The sequence below is a fragment of the Papio anubis genome, chromosome 8 (assembly GCF_008728515.1).
Source record: "Papio anubis isolate 15944 chromosome 8, Panubis1.0, whole genome shotgun sequence".
Lineage (NCBI taxonomy): Eukaryota > Metazoa > Chordata > Mammalia > Primates > Cercopithecidae > Papio > Papio anubis.
In genome coordinates this window covers 69,359,858-69,379,421 of record NC_044983.1, presented here as the reverse complement: position 1 = coordinate 69,379,421, position 19,564 = coordinate 69,359,858, and the positions used below count along the sequence as shown (strand labels likewise).

Below are 19,564 nucleotides of genomic sequence, written 5' to 3'. Positions count from 1 at the left end.
TTTGTATCTTGCAACTTTACTAAATTTGTTTATCTTTCTAATAGTTTTTGTGGGGAAAAGAAAGAGAGATCAGCCTGTTACTGTGTCTATATAGAAAGAAGTAGACGTAAGAGACTCCATTTTGTTCTGTATTTGAGATGCTGTTAATCTGTGACCCTACCCCCAACCTTGTCCTTGCAAGAGACATGTGCTGCAGTGACTCAAGGTTTAATGGATTTTGGGCTGTGCAGGATGTGCTTTGTTAAACAAGTGCCTGAAGACAGCTTACTGGTTAAAAGTCATCACCATTCTCTTAATCTCAACTACCCAGGGACACGTATACAGCCAAAGGTCACAGGGACCTCTGCCTAGGAAAGCTAGGTATTGTCCAAGGTTTCTCCCCATGTGATAGGCTGAAGTAATGCTAAAAGGTTTATGGAGATGTTTGCATATGCATCTCAAGGCACAGCATTTTCCTTTAAACTTATTCATGTCACAGAGGTTTTTGTTCATATGTCTTACTGCCGATTTCCTCCCTACCATGATCCTATTATCCTGCCACTCCCTTATCTTTAAGATGGTAAAGATAATGATCAATAAATACTAAGGGAACTCAGAGACCGGTGTCGGCTGGGTCCTCTGTAAGCTGAGCGCCGGTCCCCTAGGCCCCCGCTTTTCTTTCTCTATACTTTGTCTCTGTGTCTCATTTCTTTTCTCAAGTCTCTGGTTCCACCTAATGAGAAACACCCACAGGTGTGGAGGGGCAGGCCATCCCTTCAGTTTTTTGTTGGAGTCTTTAGGTTTTTTTAAAATATAAGATCATATCATCTGCAAACAATGATAATTTGACTTCTTCTTTTCCAATTTGGATGCCCTTTCTTTCTTTCTCTTGTCTGATTGCTCTAGCTAGTACTTTCAGTATTATTTTGAATAACAGTGGTGAAAGTGGGCATCTTTGTTGTGTTACAGACCTAAGAGGAAAGGCTCATTATGATACTAGTCATGGATCTGTCATATATGGCTTTTATTATGTTCAGGCATGTTCCTTTTATACCCAGTTATTTGAGAGTTTTCATCACGAAGTGATGTTGAACTTTTATCAGATGCTTTTTTGGCATCAATTGAAATGTATGGTTTTTGTCCTTCATTTTGTTGATATAATTTGTCACATTGATTGGTTTGTGTGTGTTGAACCATCCTTGCATCCCTGTGATAAATCCCACTTGGTAGTGATGAATGATCTTTTAAATGTATTGTTGGATTAGGTTTGCTAGTATTTTGTTGAGAGTTTTGGCATCAATATTCATCAGAGATACTGGTCTGTAGGGTTTTTTTTTTCTTTTTTTTTGATGTGTGTTTGGTTTTTGGTATCAGGGTAATACTGGCCTCATAGAATGAGTTTGGAAGCATTCTCTCCTCCTCTGTTTTTCAGAATAGTTTGAGTAGGATTGGTATTAGTTCCACTTTAAATATTTGGTAGAATTCAGCAGTGAAGCTATTGGGTCCCGGCCTTTTCTTTACTGGGAAAGTTTTCATTACTGCTTTGATCTCCTCACTTGTTACTGGTCTGCTCAGGTTTTGGATTTCTTCCTAGTTCAATCTTTGTAGGGTGTATATGTCTAGGAATTTGTCTGTTTCTTCAAGATTTTTCAATTTTTTGGCATATAGTTGCTCATAGTAGTTGCTAATGATCCTTTGAATTTCTATTGTATCAGTTGTAATGTCTCCTTTTTCATCTATGGTTTTATTTACTTGGGCCTTTCTTTTTTTTTTTAGTCTGGCTAAAGCTTTGTCAATTATGTTTATCTTCTAAAACACCAACTTTTTTTATTGATCTTGTATAATTTTTTCATTTCAAATTCATTTATTTCTGCTCTGATCTTTATTATTTCTTTTCTTCTACTAATTTTGAGCTTAGTTTGCTGTTATTTTTCTAGTTTTAACTTTAAGGTGCATTGTTAGATTGTTTGTTTGAAATTTTTCCAGTTTTTTGATGTAGGTGCATATAGCTATAAGCTTCCCTCTGAATACTGCCTTTGCTGTATCCTGTAGGCTTTGGTTTATCATTTGTTTCAAGAAATTTTTCAATTCCCTTCTTAATTTCTTCACTGAAGTGGTCATTCAGGAGCATATTGTTTAATTCTTATGTGTTTGTGTAGTTTCCAAAATTCCTCTTGTTACTGATTTGTAGTTTTATTCCATTGTGGTCAGTGAAGATGCTTGATATTAATTCAGGTTTTCTTTCTTTCTCTCTCTCTTTCTCTCTCTCTCTCTTTCTCTCTTTCTCTTTCTTTTCTTTCTTTCTTTCTTTCTTTCTTTCTTTCTTTCTTTCTTTCTTTCTTTCTTTCTTTCTTTCTTTCTTTCTTTTCTTTTCTTTTCTTTTCTTTTCTTTTCTTTTCTTTTTCCCTCCCTCCCTCCCTCCCTCCCTTCCTTCCTTCCTTCCTTCCTTCCTTTCTTTCTTTCTTTCCTTCTCTCTCTCTCTCTTTCTTTCTTTCTCTTTCCTTTCGTTTTCCTTTCTTCCTTTCTTTCTTTCCTTTCTTTCTTTTCTGTGTTTTAAGACATGTTTTGTGACCTAACATGGTTTATCCTTGAGAATGATCCATGTGTTGAGGAGAAAAATGTGTATTCTGCAGCCTTTGGATGAAATGTGTAAATATCTATTAGATCCATTTTGTCTATAGTGCAGAGTAACTCTGATGTTTCTTCGTTGATTTTCTTTCTGGGAGATCTGTGCAGTGCTGAAAGTGGGGTGTTGAAGTCTCCAGCTGTTGTATTGGGGTCTATCTTTCTCTTTTGCTGTAATAATGTTTGCTTTATGTATCTGAGTGCTCCAATGTTGGTTGTGTATATATTTACAATTGTTATATCCTCTTGCTGAATTGACACCTTTATCATTATATAATGACCTTTTTTTTGTCTCTCCTTAGAGTTTTTGTCTTGAAATCTGTACTCCTTTTTCTGATACGAGTATAACTATGTCTGCTCTTTTGTGTTTCCATTGCCATGGAATATGTTTTTCCATCCCTCTCTTTTCCATCTGTGTGTGTCTTCATAGGTGGGGTGTGTTTCTTGTAGGCAACAGGTCATTGGATCTTGTTTGTGCCTCCATTCAGCTACTCTGTGTCTTTTGACTAATGAGTTTAGTTCATTTACATTCAGTGTTATTATTGCTAAGTAGGAACTTTCTCCTGCCATTTTGTTACTTGTTTTCCAGTGGTTTTTGGTCTTTTCTTCCTTCTTTCCTTTCTTCCTGTGTTCCTTTTAGTGAAAGGATTTTCTGTGGTGGTATGCTTTAATTTATTGCTTTTTTTTTGGATGTGTATCTGTTGTATGTTTTTTGATTCAAGGTTACCATGAGGCTTACAGATGCTATCTTTTTAAAATTAAATTTTTTTATTTTTTAAAAATTTTATTATTATTTTTTTTGAGACAGAGTATTGCTCTGTCTCCCAGGCTGGAGTGCAGTGGCGTGATCTTGGCTCACTGCAGTCTCTGCCTCCCAGGTTCAAGTGATTCTCATGCCTCAGCCTCCCGAGTAACTGGGGTTACATGTGTGCTCCACCACACCTGGCTAATTTTTCTATTTTTAGTAGAGATGGGGTTTCGCTGTGATGGCAAGTCTGGTCTCAAACTCCTGGCCTCAAGCAATCCACCTGCCTCGGCCTCCCAAAGTACTGGGATTACAGGTGTGAGCCACTGCGCTGGTGCAAATACTATCTTATAACCCATTATTTTAAACTGATGACAGCTTAACACAATTGCATAAACAAACTTGCAAAAAGAAAGTTAATAAAAACTCTACACTTTAACTTTGTCCCTGCTGCCTGCTTTTTAACTTTTTGTTGTTTCTCTTTATGTCTTATTTCACTATTTCTTGAAAAGTTGTTGTAGCTGTTATTTTTGATTGATTCATTATTTCATCTTTCTACTTCAGTTAAGAGTACTTTATACACCACGGATACAGTGTTCTACTCTTCTGTATTTTTCTGTATGCTTACCATTACCAGTGAGTTTTGTACCTTCAGATGATTTCTTCTTTCATTAATACCCTTTTCTTTCAGATTGAAGAACTCCCTTTAGCATTTCTTGTAGAACAAGTCTGGTGTTGATGAAATCCCTCAGATTTTGTTTGTCTGGGAAAGTCTTTATCTCGCCTTTGTACTTAAAGGATATTTTCACCAGATATACTATTCTAGGTGAAAGTTTTTTTCCTTCAGCACTTAAAATATGTCTTGCCACACTCTCCTAACCTTTAAGGTTTCCACTGAAAAGTCTGCTGCCAATTAGCTGGGTATGGTGGTGCACACCTGTAATTCCAGCTACTCGGGAGGCTGAGGCAGGATAATTGCCTGAACCCGGGAGGTAGAGATTGTAGCGAGCCAAGATCCCAAGATCGTGTCACTGCACTCCAGCCTGGGTGACAGAGCGAGACTCTGTTTCAAAACAAAACAAAACAAACAAAAAAACAAAAGTCTGCTGCCAATTGTATTGGAGCTCCATTGTATGTTATTTTTTTCTTTTTTCTGGCTGTTTTTAGGATCCTTTCTTTATCTTTGACCTTTGGGAATTTGATTCTTAAATGCTTTGAGGTAGTCTTCATTGGGTTAAATCTGCTTGGTGTTCTATAACCTTGTATTTGAATGTTGTTATCATTCTGGTTTGGGAAATTGTCTGTTATTATCCCTTTGAATAAAGTTTCTACTGTTACTTCTTTTTCTACCTTTTCTTTAAGGCCAGTAAATCTTAGATTTGCCCATTTAAGGCTATTTTCTAGATGTTTTTGGTGTGCTTCATTGCTTTTTATTTTGTTTTCTTTTGTCTTTTCTAACTGTGTAATTTCAAATAGCCTGTCTTCAAGCTCACTAATTCTTTCCTCTTAATCAGTTCTGTTGTTAAGAGACTTTGATGTAGTCCACATCATGTCAGTTGCATTTTTAACTCTGGAATATAAGCTTGATTCTTTTTAATTTTGATCTCTTTGTCAAATTTATCTGATAAGAATTCCGAATTCCCTTTCTGTGTTGTCTTGAATTTCTTTGAGTTTCCTCAAAACAGCTATTTTGAATTATCTGCCTGAAACGTCATATATCTCTCTTTTTCCAAGTTTGATCCCTTGTGCTTTATATTAGTTCGTTTGGTTAGGTCATATTTTCCTGAATGGTGTTGATGGTTGTAGATATTGGTTGGTGTCTGGGCTTTAAACAGTTGGGTATTTACTGTAGTCTTCAGAGTCTGAGCTTGTTTATGCCTGTCCTTGGGAAGGCTTTTCAGGAATTTGAACGGTCGTGGGCCCCAATCCCAACAATGCTGTGGCTTTTGGAGACTTGTTAGAGGTATAGCCTTGGCAGCCTTGGATAAGATCTGGAAGAATTCTCAGGATTACCAGGCAGAGATTGTTGTTCTTTTTCCTTACTTTCTCCCAAACAAATTGGAGTGCTAAGTCACTTGGAATTGGGGGTGTGGTGATGCAGGCACCTCTTTGGTCATCATCCCTGGGATTGCTGTGGGTCAGACCTGAAGCCAGCACAGCACTGGCCTTGCCCAAGGCCCTTCCCTTCAGGGTGGCGGGTTTTCCCCCAGGCTCCAGGTGTGTCCAGAGATGCTGTCTGAGAGCCAGGGATTGGAATCAAAAACCTTAGCAATTTACCTGATGTTTTCTTCTATTGTGGCTAAGCTGGCACTCAATCCATAATACAAAGGTTCTCCCACTCTTCCCTCCCCTTTCCACAGGCACAGGAACCTCTCCTTGTGGCTACCAACACCACCACTGGTCCACGGGCTCACCCTTCAGGGCAGTGGGCTCCCTGAAGTAGATCCGGAAATGCTGTCCAGCGTAGGTGTGGACTCGGGGACCCCAAGAGCCTGCTTTTTGCTCTTTCCCACTGTGACTGAGCTGGTACCTAGGGCACAAGACAATATTCCCTTTACTTTTTCCTCTGCTTTTCTTAAACAGGAGTCTTTCACCATAGCCACCATAGCTGGGAATGTGCTGGGTCACCCCTGAAACCAGCACATGTCAGAGCCCAGGGCCCACTGCATACTCCCTGGGTATCAGCGGTGATTATTCAGGACCCATTGGTTCTTTGGTCAGCAGGTAATGAATCCTGCCAGGATTGAGTTCTTACCTTCAAGGCAGTGGGTTCCTTTCTGGCCCATGGTGTGTCTACAGATGTTGTCCTGGAGCTAGGGCCTGGAATGGGGGCCTCACGGCTCTGCCTGGTGCCTTATCCTATGGTGGCTTAGCTGATATCCAAAATATAAGACAAAGTTCTCTTTTTTCTTCACTTTCCTCTCCTTAAGCAGAAGGAAGTAGACACTTTTGTTGCTACAAGTTGCACTGCCTGGGGTTAGGGGAGGGATGGCATAAGCACTCCCTTAGCCATTCCAGCTGGTGTCTGCCTAGGTTGTGTGCCGTCCTAGTTCACTGTAAGCCCAGCCTCACACTAGGAGTTGCCTAGAAGTATAGTCCTAGACTGCCTTTCAAATTTATCTAGGACCCTGGAGCACTTCAGCCTGTGGTGGCAAGTCTTGCCAAGAAATTCAAGTTCCAACTGCTATGATGGGCAATTCCCCTCCAGTTCGTGCTGGTCCAGATCCTCCCTCCCTATGCAGGTGCTGGCTGAGCCCAGCACGTCTTCATTGTCTGCTGTGCCAGGGCAGCACTGAGTTTAATGTACTGTTTTCCAATACTGTGCTCTCCTTTCTCAGAGTGTACATATTTTCTCTCCACACCACATGGCTGCTGCTGGGAGTGTGGCAGAGGGTTGGTGTTGGCAATTCAGGACTCTCCTACCCTCCTCAATGCCTCTTTTGGCAATATGAAGTTAAAGCCAGGTACTGTTATTGTCCACCTGATTTTTGTTTCTTGTAATGGTGCTTTTCTGTGTCCACAGTTGTTAAAATTTGGTGTTCCAGTGGGAGTGATGATTGGTATAGGCTTCTATTCCACCATCTTGCTCCACCCTCCTCTGTAATTTTACTCTACCCTCCTCTGTAATTTTACTCTACCCTGCTCTGTAATTTTACCCAGTGAACATACTTTGTGTGTGGTCTGAATTCTTTGTATTTATTGAGACTTATTTTATGGCCCAGAAAATGGTCCGTCTTGGTAAACGCTCTGTGAACAATAGAGAACAAGTGTATATTCTACTTTTCTTGGTTGGAGTATTCTAACAGTGTTGATCAGATTGTGTTGGCTGATGGTGTTGTTCAACTGTACTATATTCTTGGTGATTTTTTTTTTTTTTGCTTGTATCAGTTTTTGATAAGGAGTATTAAATCTGACTTTAATTGTCAATTTTCTAGTTTAAGTTTTGTCAGTTTTTGCTTCATTTATTTAAGCTGTGTTATTAGGTGCCTAAATGTTTAGGATAACAGTGTCTTCTTAATTGCTTTCTTTATTCATATGAAATGACCTTTGTTACCACTGGTAACAGTCTTTACTCTGGAATCCACTTAGTCTGATACATATAGCCATTCTAATTTCTCCTTGATTTATGTGAGTATATGTTTTTTGTCCTATTACTTTAAAACTGTATGTGCTTTTATATTGGAAGTACAGTTTTTTTTAGGTAGCATGTAGTTTGATTTTGCATTTTATCTAGTTTGACAGTCTCTGACTTTCAAATGGCGGCATTTACACCGTTTTGTCCTAATTTTCACAACTAACCATGTGTTCTTATTGGCCCCATTTCATTAAAGAGGTAAGAAACTGAAAGTTAGAAAGAATAATTGACTGCCCAGTGTTGTACATAGTAAATGGTCAAGCTGTGGCTTAAATTCATAAACAGTGTGTCTCCAGCATTCCGTCTTAAAACTACTAAACTTTTACTGTAGTAGGAATCTTAAGAGAGATTTTAGAAAAGCTTAAGATTGTCATGGAAATACTTACATTTTACAGAAAGTTCATGTTGATGGTGGTGAGAATGGTAGTTTCAATGGGAAAGTCTGATATTAAGGGAACTGCTTTAAGATAGTAGAAAGAATTTTTTTTTCTATACTTTCAACACTGCACTTAAATTTTTTTTTTTTAATTAAAAAATTTGTTTTCGAGATAAGGTCTTGCTCTGTTGCCCAGGCTAGAGTACAGTTGTGCAGTCATAGCTCACTGCAGTGTTGATCTCCTGGGCACAAGGAATCTCCCTGCTTCAGCCTCCTCAGTAGCTGATACTACAGGTGCACACCACCATGCCTGGAGAATATTTTACATTTTTATTAGGGCCGAGCTCTCTCTGTGTTACCCAGGCTGGTCTCGAACTTCTAAGCTCAAGTGATCCTCCCACCTTGGCCTCCCAAAGTGCTAGGATTCCAGGCATAAGCCACCATACCTGGCTGTAACACTTCATTTCTGACACTAAATATGTGGGGTTTTTTCCCACGCCAGCAAATTCTTGAATTGTCCCCATACACTGACTGGATGGTCCTACTGTTTAACTAAATTCTGACACTAACTGCCCATGGTTAGTGTAGACCCTGCAGGTTAAGGGCTCAGTCCCACAACACTGCTCTCACTTCACATGACAGTCACAAATCTGGGTCTTCTAAACTTGTGACCAACTGGCTGTAAACTGGGGGTTCCCAGCACCCTCTTCTCAGGTTCCATAATTTGTTATAACAGCTCGCAAGACTCAGGGGAATGCATACTTATATTTACTAGTTTTGTTATAAAAGATATTCTAAAGTATATGGGTGAACAGCCAGATAGAGAGTACATAGGAGGGCCGGGCGCGCGGTGGCTCATGCCTGTAATCCCAGCACTTTGGGAGGCTGAGGCAGGTGGATCACAAGGTCAAGAGTTCGAGACCAGTCTGGCCAACATGGTGAAACCCCATCTGTACTAAAAATACAAAAATTAGCCGGGCGTGGTGGCGTGTGCCTGTGATCCCAGCTACTTGGGGGGCTGAGGCAGGAGAATTGCTTGAACTTGGGTGGTGGAGGTTGCAGCGAGCCGAGATTGTGCCATTGCACTCTAGCCTGGGCAACAGAGCAAGACTCTATCTCTGGGGAAAAAAAAAAGAAAAAGTACATAGGATGAAGTGTGTGAGAAGGGAAATGGAGCTTCCAAGCCCTGTCTGGGTGTGCCACCCTGCAGCACCTCAGTGTGTTCAGCCTGCAAGCTTTTTGAACCCTATGTTTTAGGGATATTTACGGAGGCTCCATCACATAGTCATGATTGATTATTAACTCAGTTTCCAGCCCCTCTTTCCTCCATGGCGGATAGGAATGGGGTGGGGCTAAAAATGAAGTTTCTAACCATGGCTTAGTTTTTCTGGTGACTAGCCCTCAGACTAGCTCTCTATCCAGGGGCCTGCCAAGAGTTGGCTCATTAGAATACAAATTTCCTGTCACCCGGGAAATTCCAAGGAATTTAAGAGCTCTGTGTTAGAAATTGGGATCAAAGACCAAATATTAGAACAAAAATGCTCCTAGCTCTCCTGTCCCTCGAGAAATTACAAGGTTTTGGGAGCTCTGTGTTAGGAACCAGGGCCACAGACCAAATACCTATTTCTTATATGCCACAGCTGGTATTGTGATAGTTTAGGGGAGAGGTACTGATATTCTCCACTAAGACATTGGTGCATGTATATATCTTAGTATAAAGAAAGGAGGCCAGGTCTGAAAAACATTTAGTTGAATCAATAGTTGTTAATTGGAAGCAGGAGAGAAGGGAAGACCTCTCAAAGGTGTCTGGCTCATGAGATTGGGAAAATGGTGACATCTGGATGATTAGAAGGCAGGAAAGATTAGAGATAGGAGCTAAATGAAGTATATTGAGTCTGAGTATATAGGAGCCTTAGACTAAGGAGGTGACAATAGAAATTACAAGGAAGAGTTATGAGATGTTAAATAAGCCTTAGGAAGGCAAGGATAAAGGAAACTAATGAGGTTTGAACCTGAACTGTAGGGAGATAATGAATGCAACATTTTGGGGTATGAACTGATTTGGACCGGGTAGAGTGGAGGAGGCAATGTTTTGTTTGACCTTTACCTCTTGAGTTTGTGGAAATACCAAGTAGACAATTAGATTTATGTGATTGTTGTTTGGGAGAGGTCAGATCTGGAGACATGCAGAGTAAATTTAATATGCTTTCCTGATGCAATCAGGAATCTCAAGGTCATTTATTTGGGTATTTCTGTTTTCAAGCATATGAGCTATATGTAAGATTATATATATTATATATATCATGTGAAACCTTCAAACTTTCTTATTTTTGGCAAAGTTCTTTGTTAAATACCGAAATTTGAAGGAAAACAAAGAGCTAGTCATTGAAAAATCATTGCGAAACCAGACAGATATTAAAGATACATTTTAGGTATATATTTTAAACTGAATTATAATAAAAGAAAAATTAATCACTTTAAACAGGTATGTTTATGTTGTGAATTTCAAATGACAAATCCCAATTCTCTATTTTGAATAATTAAAAATCTACAGAAAAAATGGAAAGGGGGTGTAATAGACACTCATGTATGTTTTAGATTCACTGATTGTTAATTTATTTGCCACATTTGCTACATTACTTTATTTCTGGCTCCCTCTATATTGACATACACTTTTTCCTTGAACAATTCGAAAGTAAATTTCAGCTACCATGACACTTCACTTTTAAATACTTACATGTCTGTCTTGTAAGACTAAAGGCGTTCTTCTTCATAACCACAATACTGTTAATCACACAAGAAATTTAATCCTGGCTAAACCTATTACTTAATATATAGTTCATAGTCACATTTCCCCAGTTGTCCTCTAAATGTCCTTTATAGCTTTTTTTCCCCTTCCCATTTCAGATATAATCAAGGATCATGAGTTGTATTTATCGTGTCTTTTCATGTCTCTTTAATGTCCTCCCTGCCTTTTTTTTTTTTTTTTTTTTAACCTTTTATGACATTGACATTTTTGGAGCCTAGGCCATTTGTTTTATAGAATATCCTGTAATCTAGATCTCTCTGATTGTTTCCCTATGATTAGATTCAGATTAAACATTTTTGGCCAAGATTACTACATGGTTGTTGATGTGTACTTCTCATTGGATCGTATCAGGGGGTACATGATGTCAATTTGCATGATTATTGGTGATGCTGACTTAGTGAAGGTATCTGATCTCCTTTCTGCAATAATACATATTTTTTGTAATTAATAAGTAATTTTAAGTTAATCCCTAGTATTCCTAGAAAGTCATAAGCAGTCTGGAGTGAAACCAATTATGTGCATATCATGTAACTTGATTCTAAATTTTAAAGGTGAAGAATAGGTTTGGGGGCTCATATGGAAATAGAGTGAGAATGGAATGTAGGACATGTGAGAGGAAGGATGTGTGTGAGATGAGGATGCACAGGTAGAGCCTTTGTGCCATGCTAAAACAGGAACAGTTGAAGGGTTTTAACCTGCTGTTGATTGGGGTGATGAAATTGGATTTGTGTTTTAGAAAGATAGTTTTAGCAGCAGGAAGGATATTATGTCCAGCCTAAAGATGATGAAAGGCTGGATCCAGTTGGCAGAGAGAGGAAGATTTGAGAAATATTTATGATGTTAAAATGGACAGAATTTAGTGATTGGCTCAATGTTTGTTGTGGAGATTCAGAGTTTTTTTGTAGTATAATATTTAATAGAATTGCCTGACTCATTGCCTAGATTGTGCTAAATGTAACATTCAAGGAATTAGATTTTATAAATTATAGACACATGGTCTTTTGGCTTCTCTTATAGTTTTCTCTTATTCTTTGTACTTATTCTACTTTTTTGAGGACCATTTGAAGGACATTAACATTGTGATTCCATTTAGAGGAAAGATTGCTTCTCAATTTGTTCTACCCAAAATGTACACCTAGGTCTGCTACTAAGCTTTTGGATAGGATAGAACAGAATTTAGTACTCTCTTAAAATTTCTTCGCTAGATAGAGTAAGATTTTGTTGCATATGATCTGTATGTAAGGTCACCTCTAGCTCTAAAATTCTGATTCTATGATGTTTATTTTTCTCTCAGACAGCCCATTTTATTTCTTGGAAAATTCTTAATGTTTTCTTTGTCCATTTATGTTTTTCTAAGATGTTCTCAGTGCAGCTGAGTCTTGGTGAGCAGACATGGGAATCCGAAGGCAGCAGTATAAAGAAGGCTCAACAGGCTGTTGCCAATAAAGCTTTGACTGAATCTACGCTTCCCAAACCGGTTCAGAAGCCACCCAAAAGTAATGTTAACAATAACCCAGGTATGGCAGTGACTCCTTCTGTTATGTTGTGTGCTATGTGTTCTGCTCGTTGTATGTTTCATTTATAGCAGGCCAGTAACAGAGTGAGCAAGTATTAATAGTACACATATGCCCATGCCTATACACACACATAGGCGGTAGCATAAAAATAACTGAAGGAGGCTTGGTGTGTTGGCTTATGCCTGTAATCCCAGCACTTTGGGAGGCTGAAGTGGGTGGATCACGTGAGGTCACGAGTTTGAGACCAGCCTGGCCAACATGGTGAAACCCTGTCTCTACTAAAAATCTCAGGTGGTCTGCCCACCTTGGCCTCCCAATGTGCTGGGATTACAGGTGTGAATCACCGAGCTTGGCTCTTGATATTCAGTTTAGAACATTTATATGACATTTATTAAGAAACCCACAAATTTGGCTGGGAGCAGTGGCTCACGCCTGTAATCCTAGCACTTTGGGAGGCCGAGGTGGGCGGATCACAAGGTGAGGATTCCGAGACCAGCCTGGCTAGCATGGTGAAACCCCGTCTCTACTAAAAATACAAAAATTAGCCGGGCATGGTGGCGTGCACCTGTAGTCCCTGTTACTCAGGAGGCTGAGGCAGGAGAATTGCTTGAACCTGGCAGGCGGGGGTTGGAGTGAGCCGAGATCGCGCCACTAGACTCCACCCTGGGTGACAGAGCACGACTCTGTCTCAAAAAAAAAAAGAAACCCCACCACAAATTCCCCAAGCCACCTGCATGTAAAATACTGCTAAGTAAATGACTGTTCTCATTTTAAGCTCCTAAGAATAATTTTCAGGAGTTGTTCTCATTGTATACAATACCAACAACATTATATATCGTTATTTTTTTTTAAAATTATTTCAATAGTTTTTGAGGAACAGGTGGTGTTTGGTTACATTGATAAATTCTTCAGTGATGATTTCAGAGATTTTGTTGCACCCATCACCCATGCAGTGTATGCTGTACCCAATGCATAGTCTTTTACTCCTCATCCCTCTCCCAACCTTCCCCCAGAGTCCCCAAAGTCCATTGTATCTTTTTTTTTTTTTGAGATGGAGTCTCGCTCTGTCACCAGGCTGGAGCGTAGTGGTAAGATCTCGGCTCACTGCAGCCTCTGCCTCCTGGATTCAAGCAATTCTTCTGCTTCAGCCTCCCAAGTAGCTGGGACTAAAGGCATGTGCTACCATGCCTGGCTAATTTTTTGTATTTTTAGTAGAGACGGAGTTTCACTGTGTTAGCCAGGATGGTCTTGATCTCCTGACCTCATGATCCACCCACCCCGGCCTCCCAAAGTGCTGGGATTACAGGCGTGAGCCACTACGCCCGGCCTAATTTTTTTCATATTTTTAGTAGAGACGGAGTTTCACCGTGTTAGCCAGGATGGTCTCGATCTTCTGACCTTGTAATCCACCCACTTCGGCCTCCCAAAATGTTGGGATTACAGGTGTGAGCCACCATGCCTGACCCATTGTATCATTCTCAGTGCCTTTGTGTCCTTATAACTTACCTTCCATTTATAAGTGAGAACATACTACATTTGGTTTTCCATTCCTGAGTTACTTTACTTAGAATAATGGTCTCCAACTCCATCCAGGTGGCTGCAAATGCCATTATTTCATTCCTTTTTATGGCTGAGTAGTATTCTGTGGTGTATATGTACACCACATTTTCTTTATCCGTTCATTGATTGATGGGCATTTGGGCTGGTTTTATGTTTTTGCAATTGTGAATTGTGCTGCTATAAACATGTATATACAAGTGTCTTTTTCATATAATGACTTCTTTTCCTTGGGTGGATGCCCAGTAGTGGGATTGCTGGATCAAATAGTAGTTCTACTTTTAGTTCTTTAAAGATAATCTCCATACTGTTTTCCATAGTGGTTGTACTAGTTGACATTCCCACCAGCAGTATAAAAGTGTTTCTTTTCGGCCGGGCATGGTGGCTCATGCCTGTAATCCCAGCACTTTGGGAGGCCGAGGTGGGTGGATCACGAGGTCAGGAGATCGAGACCATCCTGCCTAACACGGTGAAACCCCGTCTCTACTAAAAATACAAAAATAATTAGCCGGGCATGGTGGTGGGCGCCTGTAGTCCCAGCTACTTGGGAGGCTGAGGCAGGAGAATGGTGTGACCCCGGGAGGCGGAGCTTGCAGTGAGCTGAGATTGCGACACTGCACTCCAGCCAGCGACAGAGCGAGACTCCCTCTCAAAAAAAAAAAAAAAAAGTGTTTTTTTCCACCACATCCACACCAACATCCATTATTTTTTTATTTATAAATTATGGCCATTCTTGTAGGAGTAAGGTGGTGTATTAGTCTGTTCTCACACTGCTATAAAGAACTTCCTGAGACTGGGTAATTTATAAAGGAAAGGAAGTTTAATTGACTCACAGTTCACTGCAAGCTCCGCCTCCCGGGTTCACGCCATTCTCCTGCCTCAGCCTCCCGAGTAGCTGGGACTACAGGCGCCCGCCACCTCGCCCGGCTAGTTTTTTGTATTTTTTTAGTAGAGACGGGGTTTCACCGTGTTAGCCAGGATGGTCTCGATCTCCCGACCTCGTGATCCGCCCGTCTCGGCCTCCCAAAGTGCTGGGATTACAGGCTTGAGCCACCGCGCCCGGCCCGACTCACAGTTCTATATGGCTGGGGAGGCCTCAGGAAACTTACGGTCATGGTAAAAGGTGAAGGGGAGGCAGGCACCTTCTTCATAAGGTGGCAAGAGAGAAAATGACTGAAGGAGGAACTTGCCAAACATGTGCAAAAAATCAGATCTCATGAGAACTCAGTCACTACCATGAGAACAGCAAAGGGGAAACTGCCCCCATGATTCAAATTCCCTCCACCTTGTCTCTCTGTTGACACATGGGGATTATGGGGATTGCAATTCAAGATGAGGTTTGGGTGGGGACACAGCCAAACCATATCAGGTGGTTTTGCATTGTGGTTTTGATTTGCATTTCCCTGATAATTTGTGATGTTGAACACTTTTTCATATGTTTGTTGGCCGTTTGTGTATTTTCTTTTGAGAACTGCCTATTCGTATCCTTAGCTCACTTTTTGATGGCATTATTTTTTTCTTGCTGATTTGAGTTCCTTGTAGATTCTGGGTATTAGTCCTTTGTCAGATACATAGTTTGTGAAGATTTTCTCCCACTCTATGAGTTGTGTGCTTACTCTGCTGATGATTTATTTTACTGTGCAGAAACTTTTTAGTTTAATTAAGCCCCATCTGTTTATCTTTGTTTTTGTAGCATTTGCTTTTGGGTTCTTGGTCATGAAGGCTTTGCCTAAGCCAATGTCTAGAAGAGTTTTTCCAATGTTGTCTTCTAGAATTTTTATGGTTTCAGGTCTTAGATTTAAGTCTTTGATCCATCTTGAGTTGATTTTTGTATAAGGTGAGAGATGAGGATCCAGTTTCATTCTTCTCCATGTGACTTGCCAATTATCCCAGCACCGTTTGTTTCCTGTGATGAAAATCAGTTGGCTCTAAGTATTGGGCTTTATTTCTGAGTTCTCTATTCTGTGCCATTGGTCTATATGCCTATTTTTATAGCAGTATAGGGCTGTTTTGGAGACTATAGCCTTATAATATAGTATTAAGTCAGGTAATGTGATGCTTCCAGATTTGCTCATTATGCTTAGTCTTGCTTTGGTTATGTGGGCTCTTTTTTGGTTCCATATGAATTTTAGGATTGTTTTTTCTAGTTCTGTGAAAAATGATGATGGTATTTCGATGGGAATTGAATAGAATTTGTAGATTGCTTTTGGCAGTATGGTATTTCCACAATATTGATTCTACCCATCCAAGAGTTTGGGATGTGTTTCCATTTGTTTGTATCCTCTGTGATTTCTTTCAGCAGTATTTTGTAGTTTTTGTTGTAGAGTTCTTTCCACTTTCTTTGTTAGGTATATTCCTAAGTATTTTATTTTTTTGCAGCTATTGTGAAAGGGATTGAGTTCTTGATTTGATTCTCAGCTTGGTTGCAGTTGGCATATAGCAGAGCTACTGATTTGTGTACATTTATTTTGTATCTTGAAACTTTACTGAATTCATTTATCAGATCTAGGAGCTTTTTGGATGAGTCTTTACTGTTTCCTAGGTATACGATCATATCATCAGTGAGCAGCAACAGTTTGACTTCTTCTTTATCGATTTGGGTGCCCTTTATTTCTTTCTCTTGTCGATTGTTCCAGCTAGGACTTCCAGTACTGTGTTGAATAGAAGTGGTAAAATTGGGCATCCTTGTCTTGTTCCAGTTCTCAGGGGGAATGCTTTCAACTTGTCCCCTGTTCAGTATAATGTTGGCTGTGGATTTGTTATAGATGCTTTTATTACCTTAAGGTATGTCTCTTCTATGCCGATTCTGCTGAGGATTTTAATCATATAGGGATGCTGGATTTTGTCAAATGTTTTTTCTTTGTTGAGATGATCATGTGGTTTTTGTTTTTAATTCTGTTTATGTGGTGTATCATAACTTGTGGACATTAAACTATCCCTGCATCCCTGGTATGAAACCCACTTGTTCATGGTGAATTACCTTTTTTATATGCTGTTGGATTCAGTTAGCTTATATTTTGTTGAGGATTTTTGCATCTATGTTCATCAGGGATATTGGTCTGTGGCTTTCTTTTTTTGTTATGTCCTTTCCTGTTTTTGGTATTAGGGTGATAATGGCTTCATTGAATGATTTAGGGAGGATTCCTTCTTTCTCTGTCTTTTGGAATAGTGCCAATAAAATTAATACCATTTCTTTTTTGAAAGTCTGTTAGAATTCAGTTGTGAATCCGTCTGGTCCTAGGCTTTTTTTTTTATTGTTGTTGGCAGTTTTAAAATTACCATTTCAGTCTTGCTGTGGTCAGTTCAGAGTTTCTGTTTCTTCCTGGTTAATCTAGAAGGGTTGTATATTTCCAGGAGTTTATCCAGCTCCTCTAGGTTTTCTAGTTTGTGTGTGTAAAGGTGTTCATAGTAGCCTTGAATGATATTTTGTATTTCTGTGGTATCAGTTGTTGTATCTCCTGTTTGTTTCTAATTGAGTTTATTTGGATCTTCTGTCTTCTTTTTATGGTTAATCTTGCTAATGTTCTATCAATTTTGTTTATCTTTTCAAAGAACCAGCTTTTTGTTTTATTTGTCTTTTGTATTTCTTTGTTTCAATTTCATTTAGTTCTGCTCTCATCTTTGTTATTTCTTTTCTTCTGCTGGGTTTGGTTTATTGTTTCTCTAGTTCTTGAGGTGTGACCTTAGATTGTCTTATTTGTGCTCTTTCAGACTTTTTCATGTAGGCGTTCAGTGCTGTAAACTTTGCTCTTAGCACTGCTTTTTCTGTGTCCCAGAGGTTTTGATAAGCTGTGTCACTATTACTGTTCAGTTCAAATTTTTAAATTTCCATTTTGATTTCATTGTTGACCCAACAATCATTCAGAAACAGGTTATTTAATTTCCATGTATTTGCATGCTTTTGAGTGTTCCTTTTGCAGTTGATGTCCAATGCCACTGTAGTCTGAGAGAGTACTTGATATAATTTTGATTTTCTTAAATATACTGTGACTTGTTTTGTGGCTTATCATGTGGTCTGTCTTGGAATATGTTCCATGTGCTGATGACTAGATTGTGCATTCTGCAGTTGTTGGGTAGAATGTTCTGTATATATCTGTTAAATCCATTTGTTGTAGGATATAGTTTAAGTCCATTGTTTCTTTGTTGACTTTCTGTCTTGACGACCTGTCCGGTGCTGTCAGTGGAGTATTGAAGTCCCTCACTGTTATTATGTTGCCCTCTGTCTTGTTTATTAAGGTCTAGTGGTAATTGTTTTGTAAATTGGGAGCTCCAGTGTTAGATGCATTTATATTTAGGATTGTGATATTTTCCTGTTGGACTAGTCCTTTTATCATTATGTTATGTCCCTCTTTGTCTCTTTTAACTGTTGTTGCTTTAAAGTCTGTTTTATCTGATGTAAGAATAGCTACTCCTGCTGGCTTTTGGTGTCTGTTTCCGTGAAATATCTCTTTCTACCCCTTTACCTTCAGTTTTTGTGAGTCCTTATGTGTTAGGTGAGTGCCTTGAAAAAAGCAGATACTTGGTTGGTGAATTCTTATCCCTTCTGCCATTCTGTATCTTTTAAGTGGAGCATTTAGGCCATTTACATTCAATGTTAGTATTGAGATGTGAGGTACTGTTTATTCATTGTGCTAGTTGTTGCCTGAATACCTTTTGTTTGTTTGTTTGTTTTTTCTCATTGTGTTATTGCTTTATAGACCCTGTGAGATTTGTGCTTTAAGGAAGTTCCATTTTGGTATATTCTGAGGCTTTGTTTCAAGATTTAATAACTCCTTTAACAGTTCTTGTAGTGCTGGCTTGGTAGTGGCAAATTCTCTCAGCGTTTGTTTGCCTGAAAAAGACTTTATCTTTCCTTCATTAATGAAGCTTAGTTTCACTGGATGTAAAATTCTTGACTGATAATTATTTTATTTAAGGAGGCTAAAGATAGGACCTCAGTCCCTTCTGACTTGTAGATTTTATGCTGAGAAAGCTGCTATTTATCGGATAGGTTTTTCTTTATAGGTTAGCTGGTGCTTTTGCCTCACAGCTCTTAAGATTATTTCCTTTGACTTGAGTTTAGATAACCTGATTGACTGTGTGCCTAGGTGGTGATCTTTTTGCGATGAATTCCCCGGGTGTTCCTTGACCTTCTTGTATTTGGATGTCTAGATCTCTAGCAAGGCCAGGCAAGTTTTCCTCGATTATTCCCTCAAATAAGTTTTCCAAACTTTTAGATTTTTCTTCTTTAGGAACACCAGTTATTCTTAGGTTTGGTCGTTTAACATAATCCTAAACTTCTTGGAGTCTTTGTTCATTTTTTTAAAAATTATTTTTCCTTTGTCTGTGTCAGATTGGGTTAATTTGATTGGGCCTTGTCTTTGAGCTCTGAAGTTCTTTCTTCTGCTTGTTTGATTCTATTGGTGAAACTTTGCAGTATATTTTGCATGCCTCTAAGTATGTCTTTCATTTTCAGAAGTTGTGACTGTTTTTTATTTATGGTTCTATTTCTCTGGAAATTTTTTTCATCCATGTCTTGTATTATTTTAAAAAATTCTTTAAGTTACGTTTCACTTTTCTCTAGTACCTCCTTGAGCTACTTAATAATCGACCTACTGAATTCTTTTTCTGGTAATTCAGATATTTATTCTTGGTTTGGATCCATCACTGGTTAACTAGTATGATCTTTTGAGGGTGTCACAGAACCTTGTTTTGTCATATTACCAGAATTGTTTTCTGGTTCCTTCTCATTTGGATATACTGTGTTAGAGGCAAGATCTTGGACTCAATGGCCGCTATTCAGATTCTTTTATCTCATGGGGTGATCCCTTGATGTGGTTCT

At 39.2% G+C, this 19,564-nt stretch overlaps 1 protein-coding gene across 12 annotated transcripts in view; it reads left to right on the top strand.

Annotated features, from left to right (window-relative positions):
- STAU2 (staufen double-stranded RNA binding protein 2) overlaps positions 1 to 19,564 on the top strand; it is a 333,041-nt gene that overhangs the window by 47,020 nt on the left and 266,457 nt on the right. For all 12 annotated transcript variants that reach the window (XM_031669627.1, XM_031669631.1, XM_021942426.2 and 9 more), the window contains one exon: positions 12,027 to 12,186. In XM_031669627.1, coding sequence (XP_031525487.1) covers positions 12,027 to 12,186 — 160 coding nt within the window. The remainder of the gene's footprint in view (positions 1 to 12,026; positions 12,187 to 19,564) is intronic.